At 42.3% G+C, this 16,978-nt stretch overlaps 1 protein-coding gene across 5 annotated transcripts in view; it reads right to left on the minus strand.

The window, feature by feature from the left end:
- tut4 (terminal uridylyl transferase 4) overlaps positions 1–16,978 on the minus strand; it is a 103,990-nt gene that overhangs the window by 73,553 nt on the left and 13,459 nt on the right. For all 5 annotated transcript variants that reach the window (XM_060830468.1, XM_060830466.1, XM_060830464.1 and 2 more), the window contains 3 exons: positions 15,595–15,758; positions 6,614–6,730; positions 5,813–5,990 (listed from right to left, as the gene is read on the minus strand). In XM_060830468.1, the coding sequence (XP_060686451.1) occupies positions 5,813–5,990; positions 6,614–6,730; positions 15,595–15,758 (459 nt within the window). The remainder of the gene's footprint in view (positions 1–5,812; positions 5,991–6,613; positions 6,731–15,594; positions 15,759–16,978) is intronic.

Genomic DNA, 16,978 nt, shown 5'->3' on the forward strand with positions numbered 1-16,978 from the left:
AAAGGAATGATACTAAAGAAGAAAGAAAAACAATGAAACTCAGTTAACTACTAATCTAATCCACAATTATCCAGAGTGTATAGTTGAGTCACTTACATCCTTCAAACAAGAGAAAATGTTCTCTAATACAGTTGTGGGCGGCATGGTGGCACAGTGGTTAGCACTGCTGCCTCACAGCGCCTGAGACCCGGGTTCAGTTCCCGACTCAGGCGACTGACTGTGTGGAGTTTGCACGTTCTCCCCGTGTCAGCGTGGGTTTCCTCCGGGTGCTCCGGTTTCCTCCCACAGTCCAAAGATGTGCGGGTCAGGTGAATTGGCCATGCTAAATTGCCCGTAGTGTTAGGTAAGGGGTAAATGTAGGGGTATGGGTGGGTTTCGCTTTGGCGGGTCGGTGTGGACTTGTTGGGCCGAAGGGCCTGTTTCCACACTGTAAGTCTAATCTAATAAAAAATAATCTACACTCATAACAGCATAATAAAAAGGAAACTATTTCCAAACAATAAGAACAAAAAAAATAAAACATGTTTGAATGGAGATCCTCCCCCCCATTCTCAGGGGGCCCCACTTCCCCCCCAAAGGTCCACCACATCCTCTCCCAAACAGTGTCCCACCCCCGACCCGGGCGCCCCCCAATAGGATTTAGATATAATACCGAGCTAGAGTCAACAGTGAGCGCCCCACCCCCACCCCTCCCCACCCACACCTGAGTATATCTGATAGCATCAATGCCACATACAAACACACACAACTATAAAATTACAATTCCAACAAATCACAGTCAAGTATAATAACACAAAATAGCAAGGGAAGACAACCCCGCTCCCAGAAGCAAAAGCAAAGTAGAGTAAAGTATCCATTTCTCCCCACGGAGTGTGGAAGAGGCAAGCCAACATAAATCGTCTCTTACGATTTATTTAAACGAGTCCAAAAGTTCCCTAGCCTCTTCTGGCGATCCAAAACCATACTCGGATCCTTCGCGGTCAAAGCACAACGTTGCTGGGCAGCGCAAGGTGCACTGAACACTCAAGTTCCCCAGACACTTCCCCACCTCATCAAACGCCCCCATCCCCCGCGCCAAAGCCGGGGAGAAGTCCCGAAACAACACAATCCCGGATCCTTCACGAACCATAGCTCTAGGATCCCCTCCAAGCCCTCTGGAGGCGCCCAGGAGCACCCGCCCCCCCCCCACAACTCCGCAGCCGGAACAGGACCGGGCGCGGGCGCTGGCCCGGGCCAGATCCGCGCGCCGCGACCCGGCAGGCCCACCCCACCCCCACCCGGTCAGTTTCAGCCCCCAGGTTTAAAAGCTGGGGCAGCCATCGCTCCAGAAATACTACCAACCGTCCCTTCTCCTCTCGTTCAGGGAGGCCCAGAAGACGGACATTCCTTCTCCGATTTCTATTATCCAGGTCATCCACGTAGATTTCAAAGGCCCGGACTCTCCGCTCCAGAGCCCGCACCCGCACCCGCCCCGCAGCCGCCCGCGCCGCAGCCTCGGAGGCCGCGGCCCCCAGCCCCGCCCCCTCCACTCGGCCCTGTAATCCCTCGAGAGCCTGGCCGTACTTTTGTAGCTTTTCTTCGAATGCATTCCATCTCTGTCTGGACTCTGCAATGAAATTGACGAGTGTCGTTTCCAGCCCGGCAATCATCTCCCCAAGGCCTGTTTTTACATCAGCTGCAGCCGGAGGAGGAGAGGAGGGCGGGGGAGGGGCCCCCGCTCCCCGAGAACTGCGGGATCCCCTTGGTTTACTCATTATCCACTTAATATTAAACTGCTTAAATATAATAGTAAACAGCTAATCAAGGTTAGAAATTTTTTTTGGGTGGTTTGGTAAGTGTGGCGGGGGTGAGCAACCCACCCCACCCAGGCCCCGGGAAGAGCACCGCAAACCCAGACCCGCCGAGTCGCCGCCATCCTGGATCCCCAAGACTTAGTTTAAAGTTTGAAGATGAGTGTTCATCAATATGTAAGCATTATTCCTCAAGATGTGAACGAGGAGTTGGTGTAGGCCATGCGGCCTCTAATGCCTGCTCTGCCATTTATAAGATTATGGCTAATCTGACTGAAATCTCAAACCTATATTCCCACCTATTCCCAATAATGTTTTATTCTCTTACCTAAAAGCCTAACTGTCTAACCTTTCCTCACAAGATAATCTGCCTATTTTATGTTTTATTTTGGTCAACCTTGTCTGAACAGCTTCCAAAGCATTCACAGGAATAATAAATCCATTAATAAGATGACTAATACAGTACACAGTACTCCTGAGAGGGTTCACTAGTGCTGTGTATAACTAAAGCATAACCTCTCTACTTATGTATTCAATTCCCCCGGTAATAAGTGTTAATATTCTATTAGCTTCCCTAATTACCTGCTGAACTTGCACACTAACCTTTTCTGATTCATGCATGAGGATAGCGACATATCTCAGAACTCTGCAGTTTCTCACATTTAAAGAAAAACATTTGTTTTTATTTTTCCTGTTGAAATGGTCAATTTTATATCTTCCCAAATTATATCCATTTGCCACATCTTTACATGTTCATTTAACCTATCTATAATCCCTTGTAGTCCTATGTCCTCTTCACAACTTACTTTCCTACCTTTGTGCCATCAGTAAATATGGCAACCATACCTTCCAACTCTTCATCCAAGTCATTTATATAAATTATAAACAGTTGAAATCTCACTGAAATCTTATCACACAGATATCCATCCCCTGTTAGCCAACCAATCTTCTATCCATACCAGTATGCTACCCCCCCATATCATGAGTTTTTATTTTCCTCAAGAGTCGTTGAGGCGTTGTGGTTCTGTTCGCCGAGCTGGAAGTTTTTGCTGCAAACGTTTCGTTCCCTGGCTAGGGAACATCATCAGTGCTATTGGAGCCTCCTGTGAAGCGCTGCTTTGATGTTTCTTCCGGTATTTATAGTGGTTTGTTCTTGCCGCTTCCGGGTGTCAGTTTCAGCTGTAGTAGTTTGTATGTGGGGTCCAGGTCGATGTGTCTGTTGTAGCGGCAAGAACATCCATCAACAGACACATCGACCTGGACCCCACATACAAACTACTACAGCTGAAACTGACACCCGGAAGCGGCAAGAACAAACCACTATAAATACCGGAAGAAACATCAAAGCAGCGCTTCACAGGAGGCTCCAATAGCACTAATGATGTTCCCTAGCCAGGGAAGGAAACGTTTGCAGCAAAAACTTCCAGCTCGGCAAACAGAACCACAACAACGGACACCCAAGCTACAAATCTTCAATCAGACTTTAAGTCGTTGAGGCGCCACGTTATCAAATGCCTTCTGCAAAACAACCAGCAGTTCCCCTTTATCCACAGCACATCAGTTCATCAAAAGTTCAACAGATTGGTTAAACATGATTTTCTGTTCACAATACCATGTTAACTTAGCCATGTTACCTTGAACTTGCGCAAGTGCCCTGTTATAGATTTTTACTAAAAGCTTCTCATATTTTCCTATTGTAGATATTAAGATGACTAGCTTGTAGTTTTCTGCTTTCTGTTTCCTTCACTTTTTGAATAAAGGAGCTCCATTTGCAATCTTTCAATTGAAGGGAACCCTTTTCCCAAATCAAGGAAGTTTGGAATATCAACACCAAAGCATCAACTATTCCACAAGCCACTTCCTTTTTTACTCAGTACTACCTCACTGGTGACGATAATTTTCCTGAGCTCCTCTTCTTTGCATCCCCTGGTATATTGCAGCTTCTAGAATATTACTTGTGGTGTCCATAATGGAGAATATTGCAAAATACCAGTTCAACTCATCTGCCATTTCCTTATTTTCCATTATTAATTCTCCAGTCTCACTTTCTATAGGGCCAATGCTCATTTTATTAACTCTTTTCTTCCTTAAATGTTTAAAGAAACTCATGCTTTTTGTTTTTATAGCTAGCTTTTTCATACTCTAATTTTTCCTCCTTATTAACTTTTGTTCATTCTTTCTGGTTTTTATATTCTGTCTTCTGCCCTACCATCTGTGCTTGCACAATTATATGCTTTGTCTTTTGGTTTAAGTCTATCGTTAATATTTCTAGTCAACGATGGATGGTAGGTCCAGCCTTAGAATTTTTCTTACTTGTTAGAACGCATCGATACTATCTATTCTGAAATATCCCCTTAAATTTCTGAAACTGCATCTCTACTGACCTATCCTTTAACATAATTTGCTAATTCAGATTATCCAGCACTGCCTCACGCCCTCATAATTCCCCTCACATAAATTTTTAAAAATAGCTTTGGACACACTCTCTCTCCCTCAAACTGATTCTAAAACTCATATTATGGTTGCTGCTACCCAAGGCGCTTTCAATATATGATAATTTATTAATCCTGCCTTGTAACACAATACCAGGTCTATCGTATCTTACTCTCGAGTTGGCTCCAGACAATGCTGCTCTAAAATACTATCCTGAAAACATTCTGTGAATCTCTCATTAGGCTAACTTTCCCATCTGACATTTCCAAACTATATGTAGATTAAAATGCCCCATGAATTATCGTCATGTCTTTCTGACAACTACCCATTATTTCTTCCTTTATGTTCTATCCTGTATGATTACCGTGAGGGGCCTGTATACAAATTCCACAAGTAATTTCATAACTGAATAATTTGTCATCATTAACAGAGCACCCCTTCAACATTTCCTTGCTCCCAGTCCTTCCTAAATACCTTGTATTATTCAAGATTCAGATCCTGATTCATGCCATCCTGCAGCTATCCGTCTGTAACAGCTGCCAGATTGTGCTTCTTTATTTCCATTTGTGCTCTCAACTCATCTGTTTTCTTTCAAATGTTATATGCATCAGACATGAAGCTTAAAACCATCTGTACTTCCTTAGTTATGCAGCTAGTAAGAATACAACCCTCACCATGGTTCAAGTGGAGACATGTTATCGTGACAGGTCCCATTTTTTCCAGTGCTGGTGTCAATGCCCCATGAACCAGAACCTACTTTCCTCTCACCAGTCTTTAAACCAAGCATCCATCTCTCTAATCTGATTTGCTATATGCCAATTTGCACAATGGTCAGGGGATAATCCAGAGTTTATAATCTTTTTTTGTTCTGTTTCTTAATTTGGCACTGAGCTTCTCATACTGACTGAGCATAGCTATTGCCTTTGTCAAGCCTATGTTGTTAGTACCTACACAGATGATAATAACTGGATTCTCACTCCCCCACTACAGGTTCCTCTCCGATCCTGAGATGATGTCATAAATCCTGGCACTGAGCAGACAACATAGTCATTTGGATTCTTACTCTTTGTTGCAGAGCACAGTGTCAATCCCTTTGACTATATTATCCCCCATCACCAATATATTATTTCCTTCTGCCTTCACTTAAACGCAAGTCCTGTACCATGGTGCCTTGGTCAGTTAGCTACTTCAACTCCAAACTTCAGCTTCATTCTGACAAGCTGAAAGAATCACAGATTTATGGGGGACAATTGCAAAGGCCGACTCATGCTCTCTGGGTGCTCTGACCTGCCTTACTCACAGTCATACTTTTCTATCCTTGCAATACTAACTAAATCAGATGATCCAACCAAAAGATTGCCTACTAGCACAAAGAATCTCAGCACCCTCCCTCATTCTGGATGATTCACAGTTCTTCTAGTTCAGTCTCCAGCATATAAACCCCAAGCTAAAGCTGCTCAAACTCCAAACATTTACTGCGGATGCGTTTGCACTGGAACAAACTAGCATCCAGGAACTATTACATACTGCAGCTGTGATACTTCACTGTCTATGACCAGCTGTAGAATATAACACAAAGCAATTCAGACCTGGCAAATGTTGTTGAATAATTTTCTCCATCTCATTCACAATATGCTTCCGGACTTGAAAATCCTGCTCAGAAATCCCTTCTTTCTGTGCAGCTTGTAGCACAGCAGAATTTAATGCAGCCAAATGGTCAGGAGTTGGTGGTATAAGATTACGAAGTTCATTTTCTTCTTGTTTCTCCTGGAAGCAGGGGAGAGTGGAAAAAAATTACACCAAGAAATCTAACAGTTCTATTTCTATTTGGGTGACACAGTAACTCTGTGGTTAGCACTACTACCTCACAGCTCTAAAGGTTTGATTCTAACTTTGGGTGACTGTCTGTGCTGAGCTTGGACACTCTCCCTGTGTCTGCATGGGTGTCCACCATGTGCTCCATTTTCTCTTGCGGTCCAAAGATGCACAGGTTAGGCGGATTGGCCGTGCTAAATTGCCCCGTAGTGTCCAGGGATGTATAGGTTAGGTAAATGCTGGGTTATGGCATTAGGCTTTTGGTGGGGAGTCGGTGGGGGGAGGTGGTGAAGGATCTGGCTGGGATGCTCTTCAGAGTCTCGGTGCAGACATGATGGCCAAATGGCCTCTTTTTGCACTGTAGTGATTCTATGATTCTCTGTAGCTCTATATGGAATGAAAAGATCACAATATGATCCTTTGATAATTTATTGTATATGACAGTAAAGCTGTATGCAAAGAATATAAAATGTCACCGTAATAAAGCATTTGATGCAGACTTACTATATATAAGATGAATAAACAGTAAACATTTTAGAATAAGATGCAAATCTACATCAAATGAAAGCACTTACTGCAATATTTTTCTTATGTCGCTTTTCTTTTATATGCTTATGAGCACCCTGGATATTTTCAATATGAACTAGGCAAAGTTTGCATAGGTACTGACACGAAGGATACTCTGATGAACGCTATGCAACAAAAAATATAACATATATTCAGTGTGACTACAAATATTACAATATAATGAATTATTAGCTCATAAAGAATATTTGACAGTAAGTATTTCTATCAGTCAAAAGATCTAAGTTATGAGAAAACCCCATACTCCTTAGTGACTATGAACTTTCAAAACAGCAATGCCTGTTCTTAGCCTCATTAGTGAGACCATTATTATTGCATATGATATGGACAGTGATATCACTCCAAATGCACGGTTATGAAATCCTGGAGTGCACTATCTCAACTGCACGATCATTATTCAGCTTTGCAGCTACAAATTATTATTCAGTATCACCTTCATACTCATATAGTGAAATAGTTAAGTACAAACATGCATATTTTACCAATCTTACACTTTACTAATCACCAATATTGCAATATATTCTAAAAATTACAGGTTAATACAATTTCTGAAAAAAGTGAATAAATCAGATTCAATTTTCAGATAAAATTGTGAACTAGAATTGCAATGGTTAAAATATTGCACTACTTAACAATTTTTCTACTGGATTAATGTATTACAAACAAAAAATTGACAAAAAATTTGTCACTTGACAAATTTAATTCTAATTCCCTCAATAATCTTTTTATTCATATCTTAAGAACACCGGTATTTTAGTAAATGTTCAGACCTAAAAGTTGGAAAAATAACTTGTAAAATCTAAAATTATATACAATAATCAGTTAAGGGTTCATTGTATTATTCCACAAAAAGTACAGTTTCAATATTATTCATTTTTCTGCGAGAGTGTCTACAGAAATACAAAACTGATAGGAAGAAAGGGACCAGACTCTCCACCATGTCTTCCTCAAAGCTCATGATGGATGTAGCAGCAGTCAATCCTACAGCACCCTCCCATCCCCTTGTACATGATGCAACCAAGCCAAACTCAGACAGAATTTAAAATGCACTCATTTTCTTATTATCCAAATATAATAAAAGATTAATGAAGGTAACTAGATGTTTAACAGACTTGAGCACTTTGCTGGCATTCAGTGAACTGCTGTCATTACTTAAACTGATAGGATGGGGTTCAACTTTTATCTCCACACAAGAAAGATTAAGCAGAAGGCAAGCATTTCCTCACAGGTGCCCAGCGCCACTGTCATTTACACCAAAGAATGAAGCCCTGTTTACACTGCTTCTTTGCTAAAACTATTCAAAGCCAATCCTCATCAGTAAGGTGTAACACATTCACACCGCTCCAAAAGAGAGCGAAGTTATGACATTGTGGTAATGTCATTGGACAATGATCCATATGGGGACATGGATTCAAATTCCATCATGCTGACTGGTAGAATGTGAATTCAATTAATCAATCTCCAATCAAAAGCTATTTGGGACCCACTTGTGGTGCAGTGGTAGTATCCCTACCTCTGGACTGAAACACCCAGGTTCAAATCCCATTTGCCCCAGAGGTGTGTAATAATATCTCTGAATAGTTTATTAGAAAAAATGGGTCAAAAGCTATTTGAGGGATGATGTGGTACAGTGGAAGTGTCCATACCTCAGAATCAGGAGATCCAGGGTAAATAATGACATCACTGAAAATATCTCAAAAACTATTTGCAGTAATGATGGCCAAATTGACTGTCCTAAAAAAACTACCTGGTTCACTAAAGTCCTTTAAGGGAAGGAAACTTTCTGCCATTACTCAGTCTGTGACTCCAGAACAATAGTAATGTTGGTTGGCTCTTAAATGCCCTCTGAAATGGTCAGACAAGCTCTGCAAAGTAAAAACAAAGAACCACAGATGCTGGAAATTTGAAGCAAAAACAGAAATGATTGGAGAAATGTTGATTCTGGTTTCTCTCCACAGATGCTGCTGAGTTTCTCCAGCAATTTGTTTTTGAGGCAAGTCACTCAGTTGTAACAAACCATTATGAGGTCTAAAAGGATCAACTGGCATTGACCTAGGCATCAGAAACATCAAAGGCAAATCCAACCTTGCAAAGTTCTCATTATTAACATCTGGAGGCTTGTGCCGAGGTTAGGAGAGCTGTCCCTCAGCCCAATTAAGCAAGCGTTTGTAAGGTATGATTTGGTAAGTATGATTATATCCCAGGTCCCAACATCAATATCCTAGGCATATCATTTCCCATCATCAGAACAGAATCAGCAACGATGGCAGTTACACACTAAAGTCTTCAACAGTGACTCTGAACCACATGAAGTCTCTTAACATCAAGACAAGCTTGTGAAAGGAAATCTCCTGATTACTTATCACCTACCATCTCCTGTCCTCCTTGGCCTGGTAACTGATGAATCTGCACTCCCTATGTTGAACATCAAATGGAAGAAGCATTGAGGGTGATGGAAGGCCTCAGATTGTACTCTGAGGAGGCAAATTCAATGCCCATCATCAGGAATAGCTCAGCAACATCACCACTGACCATGTCTGTCAGTCCTAAAGATGGTTGCTAGGCAGGGTCTGTGCAGGTGATGAGGGAACCAAGTGGGAAGAACATACTTGACCTCATCCTCCCCGATTTAACTGCAGATGCATCTATCAATTACAACATTGCTAGAAGTAAGCACCACGCAGTCCTTGTGGAGGCAAGTCCTGTCTTCACATGAAATATACACCCCATCATGTTGTGTGGCACTACCATCTGGCATATTTCAAAAGATCTAGCAACTCATAACCAGATATCAATGTGAGGACTATCAGTAGAATCAGAATTATATTCTACCTGTAGCAATTTGTAACCTCTTGATCAGTATGTCCCCCACTGTATCATTACCATTGAGCCAGAGGATCAACCATGGTTCAATGATGAGAACAGAGGGTTATGCCAAGACCACCACCAAGTATATCTCAAAGTAAGGTATCAACATGGTAAAACTACCACACAAGATTACTTCCATGTCAAGCAATGGAAACAGCATACACTGAAAGCTAAAGGATCTCACAACTGCTGGGCGATCCTCAATAATGAGAAGCCAGCACATCAGTCATTTGCAACAACATTCAGCCACAAGTGACACGTGCATGATCCATCTCAGCCTCCACCTAAGATCCTGAGCATCACACATGCCAGCCTTTAGCCAATTTAATTATTTCCTCATGACATGAGGAAACACTTGAAGGCACTGAAAAAACATACAGCAATAAAACTGAAGACTTGTGCTTCAGAAGTAGTTGCACTCCTAACCAAACTAGCATCTACATGGCAGTGGAAAATAGCCAAAGTATATCCTGTCCACAAGATATAAGCCAATTATCGTACCATCAATCTTAATCATCAGTAAAGTGATGGAAAGGATTGGCAATACTGCAATGAAATTGCCATAACTCAGCAATTAATCAGTGACAAAGTAAGGACTGCAGATGCTGGAGATCAGAGTTGAAAATGTATTGTTGGAAAAGCGCAGCAGGTCAGGCAGCATCCAAGGAGCAGGAGAATCGACGTTTTGGGCATGAGCCCTTCTTCAGGAATCCTGATGCTTTTTGCATCAGAGAGTGGCGAGAGCTGGGCGGAAGTGAAGGCAGAGCGCAAAGCTGGTTGGGAAGGTAAGTGATTGTTATTTAAGAACTTACCTCGACGCCAACGGTCTTTTCGCATCAGAAAGCGGCGGGACCTGGGCGGAAGTGAAGGCAGAACACAAAGCCGGTCGGGAAGGTAAGTGATTATTATTTGAGTGGGTGTGTTCTAGACCCCAGGTCCTACAAAGTAGGGCCTCCCTCCCTCCCTCCTCCTCTAACCTAAATTAAAAGTCCACAGACTTGCCCCAAAAACAGAGGGTCCAAGGAAGTTCCTGTGGATTGAAGAGTGAAGCTTTAGCTCAGGAGTCTTTGACAAGGAAGTTGAGTGAAGTGATTACGCCACAGTTGAAGAGGGTGAAGATATGACTGCCAAGCTGGTTCAGTGTGCTACGTGCTAGATATGGGAGGTCAACAACTCTGGTGTGTCTGGCTCGTATAAGTGTGGAAAGTGTGTGCACGTTCAGCTACTGACAGAGCATATTGCAGCACTGATGAAAGAACTCAAAGACCTTAGGCTCATCCGAGAGAACGAGATCTTTCTGGACAAGACCTTCAGCGAGGTTATTACACCAATCGTACCAGAAGAGAGCAGAAGTGAGCAGACAACGAGGAAGGCAGAGAGGAGATAGGTGCAAGAGACCCCGGGGAAAGTACCTGTCAGGAACAAGTTAAATCTTTTGGAAACAGTAGAGAAAGATGACAGTCCGCAAGGCAGCCAGGTCTGTCAATCAAAAGTGGGCGTGGAGGCAGAGTGGAAGAGTCGGACATCGCACAGAGCCGTGGTAATAGGGGACTCCATAATGAGAAGAACTGACCGGGGTTTTTGTGCAGCAGACAGGATTTAAGGATGGTGCGTTGCCTTCCTGGTGCCAGGGTTAAAGACATCATAGACAGAGTGCAGGAAATCCTCAAGGACGAAGGTGAAGAGCCAGAGGTGGTGGTACATGTCGGCACAAATGATGTCGGGAAGAAGAGGAGGAACATACTACAGCGGGACTTCGGAGAACTAGGAAAAAGGCTGAAAAGCAGGATGTCCAAGGTGGTTATCTCCGATTTGCTTCCAGTTCCTCGGGCTGGTGAGGTCAGAAACAGGGAGATAATGGACTTGAACGTGTGGCTGGGGAACTGGTGCAGGAAGCAAGGATTTAAATTCTTGGATCATTGGGGTATGTTTTGTGGTAAGCATAAATTCTACAAGAGAAACGGTTTGCACCTTAATAGGTTAGGGACCAGCATTCTGCCAGGCAGGTTTGCTACTGCAACACAGCTACGTTTAAACTAAGTAGCGAGGGGGGGACAAATTGGATGTTTAAGAAGGAAATTGGAAGGAAAGTTAGAACAAGGGAAGTCAAGAAAGACAATTGTATCAATGAGGCAGAAAACTCAGAAAGGGATCATGCTGTAAGGTTGAGTGAAATAGGAGTTGATGGGAAAGGTGAGGGCAGTAACAAATTAAAAATACTATACATGAATGCACGAAGCATTAGAAATAAGATGGATGAGCTTGAGGCTCTTCTGGAAATTGGCAGATACGATATTGTGGGGATAACTTGAGACGTGGCTTCAAGTGGGCAGGGCCTGGGAAATGAATATTCAAGGCTACACGTGCTACCGTAAGGACAGACTGACGGGCAGAGGGGTGGGGTGGCCATGTTGGTAAGGGATGATATTCAGTCCCTTGGGGACCTAGAATCAGGGGATGTAGAGTCAGTGTGGATAGAGCTGAGAAATACTAAGGGTAAAAAGACTCTCTTGGGAGTTATCTTCAGGCCCCCAAATAGTAGTCTGGATGTCGGATGTAAGTTAAATTAGAAGCTGAAATTGGCCTGTCGCAAAGACGTTACTCCTGTTGTTATGGGGGATTTCAACATGCAGGTAGACTGGGAGAATCAGGATGGTATTGGACCTCAAGAAAGAGACTTTGTGGAGTGCCTCCGAGATGGATTCTTAGAACAGCTGGTGCTGGAGCCTACCAGGGAGAAGGCAATTCTGGATCTGGTATTGTGCAATGAACCAGAATTGGTCAGGGATCCCGAAGTGCTGGAGTCTATTATAAAGGATGAAATTATGACACATCTGGATAGTAGTAACAGGATAGGCCAAAGTCAGCATGGATTTATGAAGGGGAAATCATGCTTGACCAAGCTTCTGGAATTTTGAGGATGTAACTCTGAAGATGGACGAGGGAGGTCCAGTAGATGGAGTGTACCTGGACTTTCAGAAAGCTTTTGAAAAAGTCTCACATAGGAGGTTAGTGAGCAAAATTATGGTGCATGGTATTGGGGGCAAAGTACTAACTTGGATTGAAAGTTGGTTGGCTGACAGGAAACAAAGAGTAGTGATAAATGGCTCCATTTCAGAATGGCAGGCAGTGACCAGTGGGGTACTGCAGGGATCAGTGCTGGGACCACAGCTTTTTACAATATATATTAATGATATTGAAGATGGTATTAGTAATAACATTAGCAAATTTGCTGATGATACTAAGCTGGGTGGCAGGGTGAAATGTGATGAGGACGTTAGGAGATTACAGGGTGACCTGGACAAGTTAGGTGAGTGATCAGATGCATGGCAGATGCAGTTTAATATGGAAAAATGTCTGGTTATCCACTTTGGTGGCAAGAACAGGAAGGCAGATTACTACCTAAATGGAATCAATTTAGGTAAAGGGGCAGTACAGAGAGATCTGGGTGTTCTTGTACACCAGTCAATGAAGGTAAGCATGCAGGTACAGCAGGTAGTGAAGAAGGCCTTCATAACAAGAGGGAGAGTATAAAAGCAAAGAGGTTCCTTTGCAGCTGTACAGGGCCGTGGTGAGACCATACCTGGAGTATTGTGTGCAGTTCTTGTCTCCAAATTTGAGGAAAGACATTCTGGCTATTGAGGGAGTGCAGCGGAGGTTCACGAAGTCAATTCCTGGAATGGCGGGATTACCTTACACTGAAAGACTGGAGCGACTGGGCTTGTATACCCTTACGTTTAAAAGGCTGAGAGGGGATCTGATTGAGACATATAAGTTTATTAAAGGATTAGACACTCTGGAGGCAGGCAACATGTTTCTGCTGATGGGTGAGTGCCGAACCAGAGGACACAGCTTAAAAATACAAGGTAGCCATTTAGGACGAGATGAGGAGAAACATCTCCACCCAGAGAGTGGTGGCTGTGTGGAATGCTCTATCCCAGAGGGCAGTGGAGGCTCAGTCTCTGGATTCATTTAACAGTTGGATAAAGCTCTCAAGGATTGTGGAATCAAGGGTTATGGAGATAAGGCAGGAACAGGATACTGATTAAGGATGATCAGCCATGATCATATTGAATGGTGGTGCAGGCTCGAAGGGCAGAATGGCCTACTCCTGCACCTATTGTCTATCGAAATGTCGATTCGCCTGCTCCTTGATCTGCTGTGCTTTTCCAGCAACAGATTTTCAGCAAATTAATCAGTGACAACCTACTCATTAACAGGGCGATAGAGTTTAAGAGCCGTGAGGTTTGCTGCAGCTCTACAAGTCCCTGGTGAGGCCACACTTGGAATATTATGTCCAGTTCTGGTCGCCCTATTATAGGAAAGATACAGAGGCTTTGGAGAGGGTGCAAAGAAGGTTTACCAGGATGCTACCTGGACTGGAGGGCTTGCCTTATGAAGAAAGGTTGAATAGGCTCGAACTTTTCTCTCTGGAGAGAAGGAGGAAGAGGAGACCTGATAGAGGTGTACAAAATAATGAGAGGTCAATAACCCCCAGAGACTTTTCCCCAGGGCAGGACTGACTGGTACGAGAAGTCATAGTTTGAAGATATTAGGAGGAAGGTACAAAGGTCAGAGGTAGGTTTTTTACACAGAGAGTTGTGAATGCATGGAATGCGTTACCAGCGGTGGTGGTGGAAGCAGAGTCATTGGGGACATTTAAGCGACTGCTGGACATGCACATGGATAGCAGTGATTTGAGGGGTGCGTAGGTTGTTACTATATTTTACATTAGGATTAAATCTCGACACAACATCGTGTGCCAAAGGGCCTGTTCTGTGCTGTACTTTTCTATGTTCTATGTTCTAATGCTCAATTGGGTTCTGACTGAGCCACTCGGTTCCTGCTCTTGTTACAACATTGATTCAAACATGGACAAAAGAGCTGAACCTAAGTAAGGGTGACTGTCTTTTACATAAAGCTAGTATATGTCAGGAGTGCATTAAGGAACACTTGCAAAATCAAGGTCAATGGGAATTGGGGGAAAGCTTTGCATTGGTTGGAGTCATACTACCACAGTGACATATAGTTGTGGTTTCTGGAGGCCAATCGTCTCAATCCCTGGACATCGCTCCAGGAATTTCTCAGGGTAGTGGACTAGGCTCAATCATCTTCAGATGCTTCATCAATGACCTCCCCCCCCATGATAAGGTCAGGATGTTCACTAATGATGGCATGATTTTCAGCACATAGTATGACTTTGCAGATACTGAAGCAAATGCCAGACAATGGCCATAGTTGACAACAGAGAGTCTAGCCCTCACCAATTGACATTCAATGTTATTACCATCACTGGGTCCCCCATTATGAACACCCTGAGGGCTACCATTGACCAGAAATTGAACTGACCAAACCATACAAATACTGTGACTGCAAGAGCAGGTCTGATGCTGGGAATTGTGCAATGAGCTCCTCCTGACTCAGCATTCAACAACTGTCTACGAACACAATCAGAAATACAAGGGAATATTGTTTGGCTGAGTGCAGCTCCAACAATACTCAAGAAGTTTGACATCAACCAGAACAAAGCAGACTACTCCCTCTAGTGTGAATCCACCTACAAATGTTCTTGCAGTTACTCACAAAAGCTCCTTTGATAGGACCTTCCAAGCCAGTGAGCTCTACCATTCAGTGCATGGAAATACTAACACCCACAAATTCTCCTGCAAATCCTGATTCAAAATTGTATCAACATTGCTTTGCTCTCACTGGGTCAGTATCCCGGAAATCCCTCGTTAACAGCAATGTCAATGTATCTGCACCATAAGGGCTGTAGCAGTTAAAATAGGTGGTTCATATCCACCTTCTTCAAGGCAATTAAGGTTCAGCAATAATTGCCAGCTGACCCAGCAGCATAACACCAAAACAATTAATAAATAAAACAAAAAATAAAACTTTACAGTTCATTAGCAATGTTACAATATTAGTAATTCCTATAACAACAGTGCTACTTTAAGGAATACATTCCTATACAGCGTATGTGACAAAAATTTCCTCAAAAATGTCCACTTGTCTAAAAATGATTTTTACTTATTCTTGACTTTAAGTTAACTTTAATACTACTACAACCTGAATTGTATTTTAAAAGCAAATCATGTCCTACTTTTTCCAGACGAGAGATATAATCCCTTTCCAGTCTTTCCTCTGCTTGTTTCAGTCCAAGCTGTTGTTCTGCTGTCATCTTAGATTCATCAATCACTGGTACACTTTCTGGATTGTTTTTCTCAAAAGGGTGTGCTTTGTTTGCATTTGTAGTGGTTGCTTTACCTGTAAATTATAAATACACAATAATAACATGATACAGTTCAACATTAAATTAAAGCTATGACAAGTATGACCAATATACAGTGAATTTGATAGAAACCCATATTCCTGAAAGGTGGTAGCTTGTTGCATATCATTGTAACCTTTTGTTTGTAGAATTATTATGTAGTTTGAATTCATGAGTCTATAGTGCAGCACAACTTACCAATTCAGCACTAAATTGCTTGCTTAAAGGTCACAGAAAGCTGACTGTTGAGAAGTGCATATTATTATTTTGGCATAGTAAGATGCTCTTCTGAGGTTACAGTTTGTATATATTGTTGAAGAAATTTAAAGATATATTTCTTGAATCAAATCACAGTGTACTTTACAGTGAAATAACTAATCGCGTTGAAAAAATTCTATTCCCTAGCTGTCAAACTGTTCACAAAATATAAAAAAAAATTGAGAGGAACTAGTTAGTGCAGTGGATTACATATTACTCTTTCTTCTAAGACTTGGGATCAAATTGAAACTGATAAGAAATAATTTTATTCAGTCACAATCCAGGTCCTATTGGGAATAAGATTATAGAATAGAGTCACAGAGTCATACAGGATGAAACAGTCCTTTCCGTCCAACTCATCCATGCTGACCAAGATTCCCAAACTAAAGTAGTCCCATTTGCCTGCATTTAGCCCATATCCTTTTAAACCTTTCCTATTCATATACCTACGCAAATGTTGTTTAAATGTTGTTGACTGTACCTGCATCTACCCCTTCTTCTGGAAGCTCACTGTCTAGATGAAAAGGTTTCCCTTCAGGTCCCTTTTAAATCTTTCTCCTATCACCTTAAAATTATGCTCTCTAGCTTTGAACTGCCCAACCCAATGGAAAAGAACTTTGCTATTCACCTAGTCTATGCCTCTCATGATTTTATAAACCTCTGCAAGGTCACTCCTCAACCTCCTATGGTCCAGTGAAAGAAGTCCCAGCTTATTTAGCTTCTCCTTATAACTCCAAACCCTTCAGTCTTGTAACATTAATTACTAAGGAAGTAATAGCAGAACATTTGGAAAATGAAACAGGAAATCGTATCTGACTAACTTATTAAGAGTTTTCAAGTAAATCTCAACCACAGTGGATAGAGGGAATCCAGTAGATGTGTTGTATTTGGAATTCCAGAAGGTGATCGACAAGGTACCTCGCAAAAGGTTAAATCATAAAAGTCGACAGTGTTGAAG

The sequence above is a fragment of the Hemiscyllium ocellatum genome, chromosome 9 (assembly GCF_020745735.1).
Source record: "Hemiscyllium ocellatum isolate sHemOce1 chromosome 9, sHemOce1.pat.X.cur, whole genome shotgun sequence".
Lineage (NCBI taxonomy): Eukaryota > Metazoa > Chordata > Chondrichthyes > Orectolobiformes > Hemiscylliidae > Hemiscyllium > Hemiscyllium ocellatum.